Source organism: Monodelphis domestica, chromosome 1 (genome assembly GCF_027887165.1).
Source record: "Monodelphis domestica isolate mMonDom1 chromosome 1, mMonDom1.pri, whole genome shotgun sequence".
In the NCBI taxonomy this organism is placed as follows: Eukaryota; Metazoa; Chordata; class Mammalia; order Didelphimorphia; family Didelphidae; genus Monodelphis; species Monodelphis domestica.
The window spans coordinates 641,357,361-641,377,758 of record NC_077227.1 but is presented as its reverse complement, the minus strand read 5'-3'; the positions used below and the strand labels follow the sequence as shown (position 1 = coordinate 641,377,758).

Below are 20,398 nucleotides of genomic sequence, written 5' to 3'. Positions count from 1 at the left end.
AATAACAGAAAGTGGACTGTCTGAAAGAGTTCATTGGATTGTGAAAGTATATATTGTCTGCATAACAGATAAAATCATAATGAATACTTATAATTAACAGAAAATTACTAAACTTAGCCAATGACCCATTCATTCCAAGAAGTTGTTTTTTTTTAAACCCTTACCTTCCATCTTGGAGTCAATACTGTGTATTGGCTCCAAGGCAGAAGAGTGGTAAGGGCTAGGCAATGGAGGTCAAGTGACTTGCCCAGGGTCACACAGCTAGGAAGTGGCTGAGGTCAGATTTGAACCTAGGACCTCCCGTCTCTAGGCCTGGTTCTCAGTCCACTGAGCTACCCAGCTGCCCCCTAAGAAGTTTTTGATAAAAGAATTTTGGTCTTTACTTTATGGGATATACTGTGAAGGGATATACTTGTACTTCACGTATGTGCCAAAAAGTGAGAGCCTGTTATAATATCTATAGTATTTAAAGTGTTGTGTTAGTTTTCTAGTCATGCATAAAGAAGATATTTATTTGCAATATATTATATTGATCTCTTCTAGAAAAGCAGATTTCTAGTCCTGTCAGTTCTATTGACCAGCTAGCATTTGAACTTACACAGAAGAGAAAATTCTTCTGCCTTTAAAACAATTATTCTGGCCACAATTTTAATAGTCACTGATCCTAAAATTAAGATTCATAATCCATTTAACATTTGGTATTATGCCCTCAAATAAAATGAAATTTAGAGAAAATTTGATATTGCCTTTCTTGTAATGTTAATAAAAATTTTTCAACAGTTATTCTTCTGAGTTGACCTGTGGGAAAATTTTTTTATGTTCATTGTTTTCTATAGGTTATATTCTCTTTTAAAGAAAAATTTAAACTTTTATGTCAAACAAGTAAATAAGCAAAGTGATAATTTTAATATGCTTGCGTAGGTGGAGGATGTAATTTTGGAACTGATGACTCAACTCTTTCCAGAACATTCAGAAAAAAGTATACACCTCTTGAGTCATAAAAATTTGTGAAAGGAAGAAGTTCTTTTGTGGCCCCCAAAGGCAAAGTAAAAATTCTCAAGGAAAATAAAAATTTTGATCAGTTGCCTCATCACCAGTGGAGGTGATCCTGGGTTCTTGAAGACTATGCCATCAGAGTTCAAGCTCTTGCAAATTCTGTCATGTTGGGAATGCTTGAACACAGACCCATGGAGGATTATATGGCTGAGGACCAGTCTACCTAAGTTTATATTAGCTTATCTTCAGTTAGCCACATGATAAATTTTCTAGCCATTGCAATAATTGAAAACTCCACCAAGCTGTAAAATGCAAGCATGATATTGTTTATTAACAGTGATTGATTACTCTTGCTGAGGGATATACAGAGTTGGCCATTTCTCTGTTTAACATGACTGATGGGGAGGTCCATTACCTTACTAGAATGAGTATTTGGAATGCAATGGAAATTAAATGAAGACTCACCAACCTACCAGCAGGTATATTTCCACTGACCATTTAGGAAATGACACAGCCAGGAAAAAAAAGGATTGTATCTGTAATCTATTAATCATCTATTTAACACCTGCTACATGCTAAGCATAAACTTTGAAGTTCCAAAGGACCCAAAGACATGAGTTCATGTTTTTGTCATTTTTCTAGTTGAAGGGTCATGTCGGTTCAGCAAATATTTAAGTGCCTAACATATAGGCAGAGCACTGTGCTTAGTGCTAGGAATACAAAGATTAAAACAATATAACATCCTTGCCCTCAAGGAGCTTAAATTCTGCTATAGGAGGGCAGAATACAAAATGTACACATTAAATATAATACAAAGCAAGCAGTTATGAGTTCAGAAGACCTTCTGAGCATTTGAGGGAAAAGACATCAGTTCCGAAGGGGAGGAAAAAGTGCCCATTCCACCATAGAGGCGGTAGCACCAAAGATGAGGCTTGCAGAAAGATCATTCTGAGAGGCAAAAATGAGGAAGGAAATTCAAGCATCAGGAGCTGCTGTCATGAAAACAAAGAAGTAGAAGATGGCATGTCAAGTTTAGGAAATAGCCAGTTTGGCTCTCATGTAGAACATATGAAGGAAAATAAAGTAAATAAGGCTTGAGAGGTACATTATGGGCTTTAAATACTAGCTTCAGAGTTTGCTTTTTTAATAATTTTATTTTAAATTACTGATAGTAATAATAAAACTACATATTGAATGTAAAGATATCAAAGAGAAGGCCGTTACTGATTATGTTAAGAGATTTACTGGCATCCTGAAATCAAAGCTCATTTGGAAGAATAGACAGACCTCACCTCTCAAAATGGACAGCAGTTATGTGCCACTGAATTTGTGAACCCATGGTGGCTGATCACTAGATAGGTTTTGTGAAGTGACAAATATATAAGAGTGGGATCATGTAGAGCTCCATGGGCAACATCCACATGCACTCCTTAGCATGAAGTCTTTCTTGATTCCCTCCCCTTACTCTCCTGGCAACAAACTACCAGTGCTTTTCCTCCCAGAGGGCTTTGTATTTGACTACTTTTTATGTGTATATAATTGGTAACCTTATATTTATGCTGTAGATGTACTTGTGCCTCTTCAAGTAGATGGTTCATTCTTTGCACTTGTAAGTACAAAACATCTAAGAGGAGCTTAGTAAAATCCTACTGATTGATTGATAATTTCACAGATAATATGTCAGCAGAGGAGCCTTGGACAAATGACTCAAGAGCCATGCAAATTTGTTACTAGAAATAGAGAAGTTTATGAGAACGGTTTATGTCACTGCTGGTAGAAAATTCAAAAAGGTTATCTTTAAGGCGCCCATATTTATTGATTGTATATTATGTATTGAAGTGGTGGGAACTGAAATATATCCCTGCAAGATGCAAAAATATAGCATCTATGAGATACCTAGAAAGGCATATTCAGGAGGCTATAATTACATATATATATATATATATATATATACATATATATATATATATATACCCACACACAAATATATGTATATATATTTATACACAACTATATATTTATACCATCAACTCATTATTCTTTATAAACTAGCTGACAAACAAGTGCCCATACCACAAATACAAACTTCAAAATGTCTGAGAATTCAGCAAATAAACTATACAGGAACCAGAGAATCATTACAGACAGAACTGTCACTCATACTTGCCTGAACCTAACATTGATCCATAAAAATTTAAGAATAGCTTTTTAAAAAGTAGCTGTTAGGGGGCAGCTGGGTGGCTCAGTGGATTAAGAGCCAGGCCTAGAGATGGGAGGTCCTAGGTTCAAATCTGGTCTGACACTTCCAAGTTGTGTGACCCTGGGCAAGTCACTTAACCCCCATTGCCTAATACTTGTCACTCTTCTGCCTTGGAACCAATATACAGTATTGATTCCAAGACAGAAGGTAAGGGTTTAAAAAAATTTAAAAACGAGCTGTTGCTATGCCAAATATTCAGTCTCCAAATTACAATGAATGAAAAGCTTAAAAAAAAAAAAGAGAGACCTAGTGGGAGAAATTAAAACCCTACTACAGGGACAAGACAGTGTACATATCATTTCTGTCATCTTGCCTGCTACTGGAATTATCCCTAATGAATAGTGAGCAAGTCTACAAAAGATAACTTCACAGCCTAATAGTTTTATTTAATTACAAAAAGCAGTTGTTTCTCAACCTGTACAATGATTCACAGAACATTACACCTAAAAGATAATATTAAGAGAGTGTTTCTCTCTGTATTCCATCAGAAAAAGAAAATGAGGTAACAATAATAGCAATTCACATTTACATAGATGTTTAAGTTTTATAAAGTGCTTTACATACACTCTTTCACTTAATTTTATCCTATTACCACTGAAGATTGTTGAATAGGGGAATAACTTCAGATTTGTACAAAAGAGAATCTATTTTGGCAGCTTTTTGAAAAGGAAAGAGATCAAGGGCAGGCAGAACAGATAAGAGACTGTTAGAGTAGTCCATGTGAAAACTGATACAGATTTGAGCCCTATCATGTCTTAGTGATTTGAATGGACAGAAGGCAATGGCCTAAGAGATGTTGTTGGAAGCAGAAACTTTAGAACTTGAGAATTACTTGGCTACGGTGGTAGTGGGAGGTTGTCTAGGAAAATGGAAGAAATGAAGATGATGTTGAACTGTTGACCTAGAAGAATGGTGGACACATCCATTAATAGATTAATAGGGAAGTGAGAAAGAGGAGATTTCACAGACTCACAGAATGTCAGCTGTAAAGAGTCTAAGGGCTATTTAGCTTAATTCTCATCTGAGAATCTACCCTCCAGTTTATTCAACAAGTATGCTGTAGCCTTTCCTTGAAGCCCTCTGATCAGGAGGAATGACCCACAATCTCCTGGAGCAGATCTTTCCAAGTGTCTAATTATTATGAAGTTTATTTATCCTTACAGTAAGACAGTATTGTGTTTATCCTTTTGCTCTGATTCTGCTCTTTGGAGCCAAGCAGAACAATTCTGCTTCCTTTTCCACATGACAGTCCACCAAGTACTTGAGAGGAACCATGCCCCCCCCCTCAAAAGTTTTCTCTTGTTGAGTTAAAGATCCCCAGTTCCTTCAATTGATCCTTTTTATGGTATGACCTTGTGGCCCTCCACTCCTTGTTGGTTTCTTCTGGCCAGTGTCTGGTATATAAATATATCTATATCTATATATCTATATATATATTCTCCCCTTTCAGTAATGTTTCATTTTTTTCTCAATTACATGTAGAAACAATTTTTGGTATTAGTTTTCTGACATTTTGAGTTTCCTATTCTCTCTCTCTTTTCTTTTCTCCTTTCTGAGATAGTAAATAGTTAATGTTGTCTATAGACGTGCTATCATACAAAATGTATTTACAAATTTGCTATGTTGTGGGAAGAGACATTTTTAAAAAACCCATGAGGAAAATGAAATGAAAACTAGTTTTTGGATTGCCAATATACTTACTAAAATGTGGCATCTCAAACCATATGATTTGATCAGAAAAGAATAGTACTGTGATGATTGCTCTAGTCAATTCTGTGCAATTCAACAAACTTTTATTAAACAGTTGCTCTCTGCTTGACCCAATGGTAGTAGCTGGGATACAGAAATAAAGATCAATCAGACTATGCCCTCAAGAAGCTTACAGTCTTTGATTCTTTCTTCTTTTGGTCAAGCCATTTAAATAGTTCTAGACCTGCCAGTCTAGACATGTCTCCATCATGCCTATGAGATTAGTTGAAGAGACTTTGTCAGGTGCTTTCCAGAAATCTTGGTAAACTACATCAACAGCATTTGGGATAATTGGGTTTGAATTCTTCTTTGTACATACACTTCGGGTGGTTTTGAAAAAGTGTTTATCAAACCTCATTTGAAAAACAGTGGATGAAAATATGTGTTGTCGACATTTTTAAAAAGCAAAATTGTGGTTTCATCAATGTAGGGAGCCCCTAGGGAAGGACTTTATCTGTGCTTATCTTCACCTTCTTAAATGACTCTCTTTCTACTATGGCACACTACTTGTTGTTCACATTGTGGCATTAATTAAACATAGGCCCAAAAGTGAATAGGAAGTGAACATCAGACAGACTGGACACAATTGGAAAACTGCTGACCACTAGAAGTCTTCCTTCCTCTTTTTTAACACCAGTATTTTCCTGTTGATTTTATATGAATGCATAGAAAACCACAGTCTCAGAATACTCAAAATTGCAGATAACCTAAAGGGTAATGGAAAAAGACATTTGGTGGGTGCAGACTACATCATATCACTGACTTATATTTGAGAAAAGGATATAATAAACATCATCAAGAACATGTATTCCAAAAAAAGGAGACAGATTTGGTTGCATACAGAAAAGAAGAGGTAACAGATGGATAATTTGACAGTTGTACAAATATTTTAAAAAACAACAGGAAAATTTCCTGAACATTGGGAGTCAATTGGGAATTTTAGTAAAGAACAGGTCTCACCATTTAGGTAGTGCATTGGTAGAAGGAGTACCCACACTGAGATCAAGAATCTATTGAAATGTCAAAATAAAAAGAGAAAATAATAAAATTGATGATTTGTGGGAGAATATTTAAGGCTTCTTACTTGGATGGAGGGTATGGTTGATATTTTCTGAATCTTTATTACAAAACAGACATAGAGATACGATGGGGTACTTCAAACTATCTGGAAACTTGTTGAAAAAATTTTTCACAGTGCAGTTAGAATTCAGAACATCTGATACTTTCTTGATTTGCTTTGCTGACAGTTTCATTTCTTCAAAAACAGAAAAATAGTAAAGCAAATTACTACCTTGAATCTAATTCTTTTCTTTTTGAATGTAAATTATTTTTTTTTCTGGGTTATATGTATATTGTCATGCAAAACATGTTTCCATGTTATTCATTTTTGTACATGAATAATCATATAAAAACCAAAACCCCAAAACATATACCCAGATAAACAAGTTATAAATCATATGCTTTCATCTGCATTCCTACTCCCAACAATTCTTTCTCTGGAGGTGGATAGTATTCTTTTTCAAAGGTCCCTCAGAATTATTTTGGATCACTGTATTGCTGATAGTAGCTAAGTCTCTCATATTTGATCATTCCACAATATTGCTGTTGTTTTGTATAATGATGATCTAGTTCTGCTTATTTCATTCTACATCACTTCATGTAGGTCTTTGCAGCTCTTTCTGTAACCATCCTGTTCATCATTCCTTAAAGTACCGTTGGACCTAATTCTGACTAACATAAGGAAGAATTTGTTAGAGCTAGAGTAAGAAAACATTCTTGAAAGTAACTGTCATTTTAGAGAGTAGCAGAAAAAGCACTGATTTGGAGTCCAATCCCAAAATTAATTTATACCTTCTGCTTGCTAGCTGCTTAACCAATTTGGGCCTCAGTTTACTTTATCTACAAAATGAGGGCTTGACTTCAGTTGTCTCTAGATCTCTTCTACCTCTAAATATATGGTCTCATAATCATTTCAACTAGAATTAGTGCATAGAAATTACAGGATAGTTCCTAACTCAGCATTAAGGAATGATGTCAAAACAATCAGCAGTTCAAAAATGAAATGGGTTACTTTATGAATTAGTGAGCTCACTGTGGCCTCAGACACTAACAGTATGACCCTAGGCAAGTTGATTACTGTTTGCCTGTGTTTCCTCATCTATTAAATTAGCTGGAGAAGGGAATGCAAACCCCTTTAATATCTTTGCCTAGAAAAACCCAAAAGGGATCATAAAGAGTTGGGCATGCCTGAAACAACTAAATAATTTGTGTAATTAGAATTTTGTACCCCAGGACTCCGTTTCCCAGCATCCCACTTTTGTCCTCACCATTATGTCCTTATGTTTTGGAGATAACATTTCTGTAATCCTGCCCTCTCGCTCTCACTCTTCGGAAAAAACTCTCTTTACTCAGCTTTACTTTTTTCTTTTTATTTCCTCTACTTCAAGTGATTATTAATACATCTAATAAAATATAATACTTGGAGTTATTGAATATTAATTTTAATATTACAAATTGGATATCTTTAAGTAGAGGTTAGAATACTTTCCATTTGAAATGCTATAAAAAGACAGTTCCTACATTGTGTGTGACATTGGATTACATTATTTCTAAGATTCCTTACAACTCATAAGATCCTTTGACTATTTTAGAATCAAAGCATATAAATGTTAGGTTGACAAGTATTTGAGAAAAAATTTAATTGTCAATTCATAAGTTTGCTACTTGTTTTCCCCTCAAGTCAGATTAAATGATGAGTATTTTTGATAACAAGTATAAATAATGGAATATACAGTTCTTCTAAGTGGTATTGTTTACTTCTTTTCCTGAACATTATCTTCTTTTAAAGAAATGTTTATTTTCTTGCAATTGTATTTATGGTGGTTTGGCTTTGATCCTTTTTTCTTTTCAGAATAGATGGGGAATTATAGTTTTGCTAGGATATTACCATATCTCAATATTCACTTATTCGTGCTTTTGTAAGTTTCTCCTGGTAAAAGACTGTGAAATGTTAAAATATCTCTAGCAAAAGTCATCGTGTAGGTGCCCATCTGAGTGTATGAACTGCTAAGGGAGTACAGAAACAAGAGGGATCTCTTCTGGCTTGAAAAGAGAGGAGGATTTCTGGGTGGAGATTGATGGAGAGTGGGTGCAGTGCATTCCTAGAAGAAGAAAATGGAACTTGCAAAAGCAGTAAAGTTTAATAGGTGTTTCTGAGGAATGGTAAACTAGTTTGGCTAAAAAACCCTTTATTGTCAAGTAAGCAGTTGGGTAGGCAATGAAGAGACATGGAAGGGGTTCAAATAATAGAATAATGTAGTCATTGTGTAACTTTTAGCATGAGGCAGTAACGTGGTAAAAACACTCAAGTTGGAGGTAAACAAAACCTGAGTTTGACTCTGTTTCTGACAGTTACATGTGTGACCACGGGCAAGTTACTTAATCTCTCTGAAATTCAGTTTCATCATCTGTAAAATGTGCATAATTTACCTGTTGTACCTATCTTATAGGGCTGTTGCAAGAAACAAATGAGATAATATAGGCAAAATATTTCATAAAATTTTTAAGTGTTATATAAATGCCATTTATGATAATTTTCAATTCATTAAATTCATTAAATATTTTTAAGTGACTCCTCTGTGCCAGGTACTATGCTAAGTTCTGGGGATATAAGTAAGAAAAAGAATTAGAGTTCTTACCTGAAAAAAGCTTACAAATCTAATGAGAAAAGACAATGACCAAAAGGAAGCTGAAAGAAAAGTGAGGTGAGGAAATCAGGCAGAACCACTGATAGAAAATGGAAAGTCATCTGGAAAATCCTGATCCCTCTGTAAAGAAGGCTTGGAGAGCAGGAAAGTTGCATTGCCATTGCTAGGATAGAGTTTGGGGCCTAGAGCCAGAAAGACCCGAATTCAAATCCAACCTTAGACACTTGCTAGCTGTATACCTCTGGGAAAGTCAGTTAACCAGTTTGCCAGTTTCCTCATCTGTGAAATAATAACACCACCCACTCCTCAAAGTTGTTGTGAGGATCAAATAATTTAATTGTGAAGCACTTAGAACAGTTGCTGACACATAGTAAGTGCTACATAAATATTATTTACTATTATTATTGCAACTTAACTCTTGAATAACAGAAAACATTGTTGAAATATACATTTTGTTTTTACTCTCTTTCTAGGAGCTCCTAATACTGCAGAATTAAGGATCTGTCGTGTAAACAAGAATTGTGGAAGTGTCAGAGGAGGAGATGAAATATTCCTACTCTGTGACAAAGTTCAGAAAGGTACTCATTCCTATTTGAGTTCTTTCATTGAATTTCTTTTATATAAATATAGGTATTTTGCATTTTAGTCTTCTAGTTTGACATTTTTACTCCTTATTTCCTTTTTTTCTTTTTAAATGTTCTTTTATTTTTATTATCATGCAAAACACACTTCCATACTGATCATTGTTATAAGAGCAAAGCCATACATAATCAAAACCCCTAAATACAACCGTAAATACACTGACATAAAAGATGACTCCAACCTTTCTTTCTCTGGAGGTCCACAGCATTTCCTGTCCTTCAGGAATGTCCCAGATCATTGCATTGCTGACAGTAGTTGTTTTCACAGATAATCTTTGTCCAATATTGTTGTTACTATGTGCAAAGTTCTCTTAGTTCTGCTTATTTCACTCTGCCTCAGTTCCTGAAGATCTTACTAACTTTTTCTGAAATCATCTTGCTTATCAATTCTTATAGCTCAATAGTATTCCATCACCAACTTGTACCACAATTTGTTCAGCCATTCTCCAACTGAGGGACATTTCCTCTTTCTTTGTCACTACAAAAAGGGCTGCTATAAATATTTTTGTACAAGTAGGACCTTTCCCCTTTTTTATTAGTCTCTGGGATTCAGACCCAGGGGTGGTGTTACAGAATCAAAGTTTTATAGCTCTTTGGGCACTGTTCCAAGTTGCCCTCCAAAATGGTCAGATCAGTTCACAACTCCACCAATAATGCATCAGTCTCTCAATTTTGCCACACCCCCTCTAACATTTATCACTTTCCTTTCCTGCCATATTGGCCAGTCTGCAAGTGTGAGGTGGCCTTAGCACTGTTTTAATTTTCATTTTTCTAATCAAGAGTTTGCTCCTTTTTTTCTAGATGACATAGAAGTTCGATTTGTGTTAAATGATTGGGAAGCTAAAGGTAGCTTTTCACAAGCAGATGTACACCGTCAAGTAGCTATTGTATTCCGAACGCCCCCATTTTACAAAGCTATTACTGAACCAGTAACAGTAAAAATGCAGCTCAGAAGACCTTCTGACCAGGAAGTTAGTGAATCCATGGATTTTAGATATCTGCCAGATGAAAAAGGTACCACTTTATCACAAAAAATGTTTTAACGCATTAAAAAATACATTTGCTTATGATTTTTAAAAAATTGATTCAATTCTGATTTTTAGTTCTGTGTCCATACACTTTTTGAAGTACTTCCTGTTGTATTTTTATTTGTTTTCCTTTGCAAACCATTATTCATTCAACAACTGTATGACTGCTAGATAATACAGATATTGCATTATAAATGCAACTGTATTCTGAGTTGCTGTGAGTCATAAAAAAAATCGGCTTTACTGTCATGGAGTTTCCAATTTGTAGTGGGGAGAATAGACAAAGACATAAAGAATTCTAAAGGGAAGATAGAAAGAAAGTAGGAGAGATATAATGTACTCTTGCTCATTCAGGAGAGAAAGAGGTCCCTTGAAGAGTGGGGAGGGAAGAGGAAGAATTGGGGAAGCCTTTATGGAAGAAGCAGCATTTAAGGTGGAACTCATGGACTGGCACTCTAGGGAGAAGCAGAGAGAGCTGAAGCATGGAGCAGGACAAGGGCTAGGGTTAGAGGATAGGAATTTGGACAAGATTCTATAGTTCAATGATAATAATAGCTGGGATTTATATGGTACTTTTTAGGTTTGCAGAGTCCTTGACATGCATCATTCTTGACTTGAACCTAAAAACAGTCCTGTGAGATGAGCACTACATGTTCCTATATGATGATCCCCATTTTACAGATGAGAGAATTGAGGCAGAGATGTCATAGGATCAAAGATTTAGAACTTGAAAGGGACCTTAGATGCTTTGGGTCCAACCCCCTCATTTTACAGATGATGCTTCGGAGGCTCAGAGAGCTTAAGTGATTTGTTGAAGGTTGCAGGGGAGTAGGGGGCAAGATAGGAATGTAGTTTCTCTGACTCCAAATCTGCCTTAACTTTTCCTTGTATCACTTCCCACTGCTTCTTTCCCACATTCATTATAAGGAAAGGATTTACATACATTTTTGAGTACTTCATTTTCTTTTTCTTTTCAAGTTAATCTCCATTAACAAAACTATCTAATAACTATTTCTTCCTTGTATTGATTAATTATTATCATTACCTATTTATTCATAAAAAAGATTATCCTACTTAGCTAACATGAGAAAAGCACTTACTACTCTCTCAGGTGAAAAAGGAACCTTATATTTTCAATTCTCTAGTTACTACTCAGTGATTACTTTGAATTAAGATTATTTGGGAAGTAATTCATAGGTTTAAAGTATATCATAGTTTTCAAGAACTGGAAATGAATTTGGGAAGTAATTCATCCAATCTTCTTACCAAGAGACTTACTTGGAACCCTTTTTAAACAAATAAGGAAGGGCCAGCAACTTTTCCATGCATGTAAGAAGAAAGATCCTTTTGATGGCTCTATTAAGATTCAAATAGGATCAACCTTTTGTTTATAGTTTTACCTGTTTGAGAATGTTTTCTGTGAATGTTTTCTGTGAATTTTTTCTGATATTATTTTTTAAATCTTTCTTTTTTTCCCCTACAAATCCTAGAGAAAAAAATGAATACTTTTCGCAGATGAGTGAAATTTTTGTGTTGACAATGATCTAATGCTTCAGTATTTATCAAATCACTACTAGGCCTTGAGGTGATGCAGTGGATAGAGTCCTGGACCTAGAGTCAGAAAAACCTGAGTTCAAATCCATCCTCAGACACATACTAGCTATGTGAATGTAGGCAAGTCATTTAACTGTACTTCAGTTTCCTCAAATGTACAACAGATAGTGATAGCCCCTCCCCTCTAGTATTGTTGTATCAAATGGGATATTTGAAAAGTGCTTACTTAGCACAGTGTCTGGCATATAGTAGGTGCTTAATAAATGCTTATTCCCTTTTTCTTCTTTCCTATATGCATAAACTTTCTGTATATTTATGATTAAAGCAACACATTTGTTTAAAAAAGGATAGATGCATAATTGTGTGAGTAATGCATTTTCTCCTTTCTGCCTAACCAGATCCCTATGGTAATAAATCAAAGAAACAGAAAACAAGTTTAGACTTCCAGAAGCTGTTGCAAGGTTGTGGTAAGGATTTTTTTTTACTTTTAAAAATCTTACCAAATTTTCAAAATTAAATGAAAGATTTTAAAACTTGTTTACTATTTTAAATTATTCTGATTTTTAAATATAAATTTCAAATGATACTAACTGAGGTTTTAAAAATTACAGTTAATTTTCCAGAAAGAACAAAAGCTGGGCCTTCCCGATCAACTGGAGAAGGGAGAATCATCAAAAAAGGTATTTATTTCTATACCAGTTGGCCTTTTACACAGATATGGAAATCAGAAAGAACAATGCTTTGTATATTTTTATACCATTCTTAGTGTAGAAAAAATTGCTCACTTGACTTTTTCCCTAGAAATTTAAAATACTTGTGCCCTCACATTTTACAATATATTGATGTCTCTATGAAACAGCTTTTGAAAATGAAATTATATTCTTTATATTTACATTACCCTAGTTTTCTAGAAAATAAATTCTTACAGTAAATATATAATTAACTGGAAGATCTGGAGAAAAAGATGTTTTGGTAACTGAATTTCTGGTTAACTAGAACAATGAGAAAATTCCCTTTTGTTTCAAGCTTTCTTGAAATTTTTCTAAAATTTACTTTCAGAGGACAACTAGGTGGCTCAGTAGATTGAGAGCCAGGCCTAGAGATGGAAAATCTCAAATCTGACCTCAGACACTTCCTAGCTGTGTGACCCTGGGCAAGTCACTTAACCTCCATTGCCTAGCCCTTACTGCTCTTCTGTCTTATAACCAATACACAGTATTCTAAGACAGAAGGTAAAGCTTTTTTAAAAAATGAAATTTACTTTCATATTATACCAAATGTGGTACTTTGAACAAAATCTTTTTTATGATTGAGTATCCTATGAAGATCTTCTAATGCCTCATTATGGGTGACCTCGTATCGCCACACAGTGGAGTGCCAGTGAGACACGGGATCTCGTGGGGCTTCTCCGGATGAAAAGGGTTCAGATATGGCTCTGGGGATAAGCTGACTGGGGCATCTGAGAACTAGTCTACCTAAGGGGAAGCCCAGTGTGCTTGAGAAGAACGACTTTTTTTTTTACCACAATCATTCAAAGACTGTGTGAGTGATTGAGGAATTGTCATCTGACCCAGTGGGGTGAACATCCATCAGTGAAATTGCATTATTGAACTGTTGAGTTAGGAAGATGAGGGAGGCTCTTGCAGCGCCTTCGGGCATCCTCCCGACTGGTTATCACGGGTGGGTTCTAGTCATAAAGTTGTAGATAGTCTAGGAAATTGAGCTGACTCTGTAGTCATTCTTTCCTGTGTAAATGCGTTTTTAATAAATCCTGAAATGGATGTGTCTTCCTTTGATGTTTCTTTTTCTCCTGAAAGTGCAGTGCATAAAGTAGTCATTCATATTTCCACTGAACCTTAAGGTTTGTAAAACACTTTCCTCACAATAACTCTGTGATATAAATAGGATAAGTCGGACCACCATTTTACAGGTGAAGAAACAGGTTTTCAGAGGTTAAGAGTTCTGCCCTACGATCACACAGTTAAGGATCTGAGGCAGAATTTTGGGTCTAGGCCTCTCCACCCCAAGACGCAGGTTTCATGAACTCTTTTTTGATACTGTTCCTCGATAAAACATTCCTTGTTATTTGGAGTCTAATTAATAGTTGTTCTGCTTTAATATTTCTATAAAAGATACCCAATTTTCTCACAGGGGCCTCAAAAGCTAGATTTTCATAATGTCCCAAATAAGATTATGCTTTGATATATATAGCATATATTTTTAAAAAATCATTTGCTTAAGTTCAATGTAAACAGTGGCATTTAACAATTAGTAAAATAGTTTTACCTGAAGTGATTTTGGCTATTTTGCATTCAAGTTTATAGACAAATGTGAATTACATTATTTAAGTAATGTAATATTATGATTTCATTGCTTATTTTTAATGTTGTCTACAGTGGAAAGTTAAGATGCCTTTAAAAATAATATTTTAGTATTTTTCACACTTTTAAAATAAAAATTACTTGCTTTTTAAAAAAAACTCTTAATCTTTTTTTTTTTAACAGAAATGCCAAGAACTTCAGAAACGATGCCTCAAATCCCATCTTATTTTTCTTCATCCCTTGTGTCAAGTTCCAGTACTATGTCACATCATGCTCCAGCAGTACCCTATCCTTCTTCAAGCTGGCCTTCAATGACTCTTTCTACATCAGTAAATTTAATTAATACACATTCACCAAATAGTTTTTCAGCAGGGACACTTCCCTCTGCTTCACAAAGTAGCCAGTCCTTCCTGGAAATTGCTAATGTTTCCAGTAGCCTAGATACTTCAGATCCCAGCATTTTTAGCAACGGCACCAATGGAATGAGAGCTCCGGCGCTCTCCCAGGCCGACCCCTTCGGTGCCAGCGGCGGCCTGATGCAGAATCGTCCTATGACTCTCCCAGCCCCTGGCAACGACGGCATGATGGAGACTGACGTGCACTTTGTGAGCATGAACAGCCCGGCCTATAACTCCATGTTAAACCCCAGGGACTACCGGAGGCCGCTCCCTCCGTCATCGGCCCCTGCCAGGGCTTCCAGCTCCAGCCCTGCCCTCTTTGGCCCACAGCCAGACGTGTTCGACTCCGTAGATTTTAGTTGTCTAGAGAACAGTACCGTCAGCGAGTCTAAGTCCGCAGGAAATCCTCATCCAAATAATCCAAGCTTTGTGCATAACAGTCAGTGCTATGTTAATGATAACATGCAAAGTGAAGATCATTTTAATTCCTTTGATGCCAGTTTTGACTTTTTAATGACTAATTAAAATGGAGTTTGTATCTTTGAATACATATTTGCAGGTATTTTAAGATTATTTTGAATCTTATGATGCATCATTTTAAACCATTTTTTTGCACTGAAGACTTGCTATAAATTGATTATCATGTGAATTTGGTCTTTTGTAGATCTTGCCTAAAGGAGATTGTCATGGAAGTGCCCAAAGTATTTCTTACAGCAAAGTTTTCCCTACAGCGTTGGCTTTTCTGAAGGAGCTACTAGAAAAGGGCACTTACAACGAGGCTCTAGGACACTAGCAAGTGAAGCTTTTTATTCTGGTTAAGACATTTTACTCTAATGACTTTCTCCATACCCAGGTTTTTATGAATTAAATTTGCTGTGGAGCAAATTATATATAGATAATGTAATGACTATGTCATTGGAAAAAAATAATTTTCAACATTATTATTATAGGCAGCAGGTGACCCCTAAGGGGTCTCCTGGGCCTGTGAGGTATCATGGGAAGTTTTTCCAGATGTTGATAAAGCCCGAGCTTGAAGAAAATGGATGGAGTCCTGGGATCCTCTGGAGTAGGAAGCAAGTTCCCAAGAAGTCCTGCTTTTTTGTTCTCTGGCTCATCATTGGATAAAGCTATTTCTTTGTAATGATTGAATATCTAACATTTCTGCACACCTTTAAAGAAGCTGGATTGGCTTTGCTGAGAGGGTAGAGGCATTTATCCATAGCTTTTATCATCATCAGGAATATTTTAGACTTTCCTTATCATTGTATTTTTCCCCAGAGCCCTCTTCACATTTTTCATTTGATTAAGTTAATGATTTAAAAAAATTTTTTTAAAGTCAAATAATGTGAAATAGGAAATGACATGAATGTATATTTAAAATATAATCTGTAGCACACTGGCTACCATATTTAGGTTTTTTCTTCTCATGTCATAATGATTTTTATTGCATTATTATTTTAGTTGACTGTTTGGACAGTCCCCCAGAAACTTTTCTAGCAAGAAGCCTCAATGATATATTATATATGTGTATATGCACATATGTATATATGTATAAATGGTGTAATTAAGTAGATAGTCCAAAATGGCACCAGGATTATTTCTCTAAGAGTTGATTTCTCATCAATCTCAGAAATGCTGGTGCATGGAACAAGATGTAAACCCATGAGTAAAGTATTTATTGAGCTGTCTTGCCCTTTTTTTCCCCCGGTTGTTTTAAACTAGAATGTTCTTCTTGAAGGTGAAATATGGAGTTCCATTTGAGATGGCATAATTTAGTTTTTGTTTATGTACTAAGCAACACAGAGGAGCCTTATCTCTTAAGAAAATAAAGTATTTTGGGTTGTCCCATTAATAAACCCCAGCCCAATTATCCTGTGGAAGTGACTTCTAGTCCAAAACTGGGTCTAGCCTTAATGCCTAGGTTCGTTCCAAACCTAAATTTACATAAGGCTTCCTTGATGTCAGTGCTCAAAAGCCAGGGCCAGGTCCCACAACTGGCTCACACAGCTTTTTTGTAGCTGCCAGGGGCATGGTTCAGTGGTTTCATTGAGGGAGATCCTGGGTTCTCGTAGGCTGAGATGAACGAGAAACTCCAGTGCTACCCTCTTGCCCTGTGAGGGCTTCGTCTTCACCTTCCCAGGAGGTGCTGATCTCCCTAAAATAATTCCTGCTTGTTCAGGGTTCCCAAAGGATCCGTAAGCCAGGTGAGACTAAGAGTTGTGGAGGCTCCCTTTGCCTTCAGCCTCAGACTCTTCAGATTATTTTTGTAGGAGAGCTGCTGGACATGTTACCGTCCCATTTCCCTTTTTCTGGGTCCACTAGCAATCTTAGACTTCCCTTATGTGCTTATTCGGGCTTACGCATGGGAATGTAATTCTGCATACGTAAAGGGGCACAAACCCACTAAGGGTTTAAAGGTATTTTCTTAAAACTGAATTGACTACTTGTTCCTTTATGTAATTTGGAAATTTAACTATTTTAACAAGCTTCAAGTACCTCCTCACTGACCCCCAAATTGCCTTGTATTTACTTTACATATATGTGTACATGCTGTTTCCCCAGATTAGAATGTAAGCTCCTAGAGGGCACAGACTGATTCATTTTTGTCTTTGTTCCTGCAGTACGTAGCAGAGTGCCTGATACAGGCACTTAATAAATGCTTTTTGATTGAAGAATTCTTTCTTTGATGATTTCCTAGACATTTTGGGGTTTTTAATATCGGCTATAAATAGAAAAAAATGAGGTTCTAAAGTACTAGTTCTGATGCTAACAGATATAGATGAAACTTGTCCCATGCCCAGAATACAACAGACCTTAATGAATCAACTTTTCCTATTCTTGGGCTTTGGGAATAAAGCACAAAGTCATAAGACAACCTAAGACAAAGTGATATTACAGATTTGTATTGTTTAAAAAGAAATAAAGATTTTGTCCCAGAATTGGCACATGATAATGCTGCTATAAAAAGTAAATCTTTGTAATATAATAAACTTTTTACAAATAAAAATCTTTGAAAAGATATTTCTTAAAAAAAAAAACAATTCCAGGGCATATTCCTAACAATGTAAGTCAAAAGGCATGATAATTTTTGTAACTTACTATGTATTTACAAAAGAACTAGACTGATTCGAAATTGCACCAATGGTAGATAAAATTGTTCTCTGCAACCTACTAGAGATTTCTTGTTGATTAACTTTTTTCCCCAACTTAATATGTTGAAAGTGATAGCTCAAAGTTATTTAAACTTGTATATTTATTCATAAGGTTGAGCTTTTTTTGAGTGATAACTATAACAATTCATGTTTCCTCTAATGAAATTGCCAGTGTACTTTATCATGGACTTAGGAGTTACTTTGATTTATTTTTTTAAATAGTTGTATGTACCTCTATGTGTATGTTGATTTCCATGAATGTTTTTAAGTTTTTGTTGTATATTATATTTTGTTATTTTTATTTATATTTTTATTTCATTATAATGAAAACAGGAATTCTGTATGTAATCTTCATTAGGTTATTGTAACCTTTATTATTTTTCCCCCCTCTCTTCTCTGAACATGTTACTATTCGCTTTAAAACAAATCATATGGCCCGTTCACATTACTATTTATATACATAGAATTTTTCTACTAGAGTGTAAATTCTTGGAGCATAGAGCTGACTATATGCTTTTTGGAATTCCCCACAGGACCTGGCATGGCTCCTTGCACATTGCAGGTGCTTAGTAAAGACTTTGTGATTGTTGCTGAACAAACATAAACTTAAAGAAAATCTATTGGTAATTTTGGATTTTAATTTTATTTCACTGAAATGAACTTTTACTGATATTGACCTGTTTGCTATACTAATAATTACACTATTTGAAAAGAATTAGAATCTCATTCTCTTAACCAATCTCCAAGAAAAGTTCAGACATGGTATGGTACTTGTGATAAAAGAAACTTGTGGTGAATTCAGAATTTAAGAATTCTGTGACTAAACAAGCAAATTGTGGGAAAGATACTGACTTACATTAGTAGGAAGAGTTCCCTGTCCCCAAAAAATCATAGATCCCTATACCTATTATTGAATTTAACATTACATTTAGACACAGAGAGGCTATTGAAGTAAAATTGCCTTTCACTGTTAATTTTATGTTAATATATATGAATATATAATTCATATAATTTTTTCCTCTCCATTTCCTAAAATCTTAAGCACAAAGTGGACTTGAGATAGTTAGTCCCAGAGTATAAATGATACTACACAAGTGCAGAGGCCCAGAGAACCACATTGAGCATCTGTTAAACAAATTCATAAAGGAAATCACAAAATTTTCTAAATATGCTCTCTTCAAACTTTCTTTTTGAACAAAAATTAATTTCATCCCATTTCCAATCTTGCATTTATGAGATGAATCTGGGAAAATGTAATTATTTAACACTCTCTACCTTAGTTTTGGTGATGTTACAAATAAGTATAAGATATTGATAAAAATTTTAAGTTTATCTTTAATCTTTGCTCAAAATTTCTCAGTAAATAAAAAATATTTGAGGTCCTTTCAGATCATTTACTTTTTCCTTACATTTCTGGGGCCCAAACCTGAGCTGACAAAGACAATTTTGCAAATTTTTTTAATCTTATAAGATTTGGAAATCCTATCAAGAGTTTCTTAAAAGATAAGCAACATTCAATAATAAAGTTCCTACCTTTGTATCAAAAGCTCTTTTCTATTTTTTTCTTTATCAGCTTTGAAGGTTATTATTTATGAGTGGTAGGATAATTTAAAAAATTTACTATATTCAACTGAAGAAAAAGTCTTAAAATGTACTCTCACTTTCTAAAGGAAATATCAACTTACTTTTTAGAATCTATGAACATGTTTTGTTGCAGAGATGGGAAAAAGTGACTAATTCAGCACTGTGTAAAAGTCACATGTGTTCTAAAATAAGCTTCAGTAGTCGAATCGGGACAAAGGAAATTACAATGGAAATTGCACTTAAAACTGAAATTTGAAGGTAAGAGCTGATCAACATGAAATCTAGTAAACATTCTTCTGTTTTCCATCTTGAATGTTAATCATCCAAGAGTTGGCCACTCACTCTCAATGACCATCAGTCTTCCTTTTCTTGAAGTAATGGCTTTAAGAAAAATGTTTAAATGTGTAATAATTTCCCTTCATAATGGCTGACACCAATTAGCAATTATACATTTTGCTTGCTTAAAATTTTAATTTCTTGATTTCATAAACAAAGCTAAGAGGTTCCTCTGCTATCAAACTGGCAAATCTTCTGAGTCTTTGCATAATTAATTAATAGACTTCTCATTGTATTATCCTCTTCACAATATTAAGGCAAGAGCTGAGAGTACTGTTTCTAGCCTTTATTTTTTTTCTTAAAGCACATCATTAGGGTCTCACCTCAACATGGCCTCCCTCACCCATGCTCACAAACACGTCACAAGTATTTTCATTCCTGAGATGTGGGTCCATTGACTTCTGAGTACACAATCCCAGAAAAAGTGAGGACTCTGACTTGTGCCAGTCAGAAATCTCACACTTCTCAAAACTTTTTCCAGGCTCCTCAAATATCTCTATTACTCCACAGAAATTCCTCTAGCAATTCATAGAGTATTGTCCAAGATTACTGTGGAATATAGTTAACCGAGTTTTGAAACTCTTGTACTCCAACACTGTTTTCTTTTTTTAAACCCATTACCTTCTCTCTGAGAATCAATACTTCATTCTGGTTCCATGGCAGAAGAGTGAT

At 35.1% G+C, this 20,398-nt stretch overlaps 1 protein-coding gene across 2 annotated transcripts in view; it reads left to right on the top strand.

Annotated features, from left to right (window-relative positions):
• REL (REL proto-oncogene, NF-kB subunit) overlaps positions 1-19,344 on the top strand; it is a 62,652-nt gene extending 43,308 nt beyond the window's left edge. The window contains exons 6-11 of one of the 2 annotated variants that reach the window (XM_003339728.4): positions 9,186-9,290; positions 10,155-10,367; positions 12,334-12,402; positions 12,547-12,615; positions 14,440-15,213; positions 15,319-19,344. In XM_003339728.4, coding sequence (XP_003339776.1) covers positions 9,186-9,290; positions 10,155-10,367; positions 12,334-12,402; positions 12,547-12,615; positions 14,440-15,179 — 1,196 coding nt within the window. In that variant the 3' untranslated portion in view covers positions 15,180-15,213; positions 15,319-19,344. Of the gene's footprint in view, positions 1-9,185; positions 9,291-10,154; positions 10,368-12,333; positions 12,403-12,546; positions 12,616-14,439 lie in introns of both variants that reach the window. The other variant, XM_016428156.2, reaches the window with a different exon arrangement.
• The last annotated feature ends 1,054 nt before the right edge of the window (positions 19,345-20,398 follow it).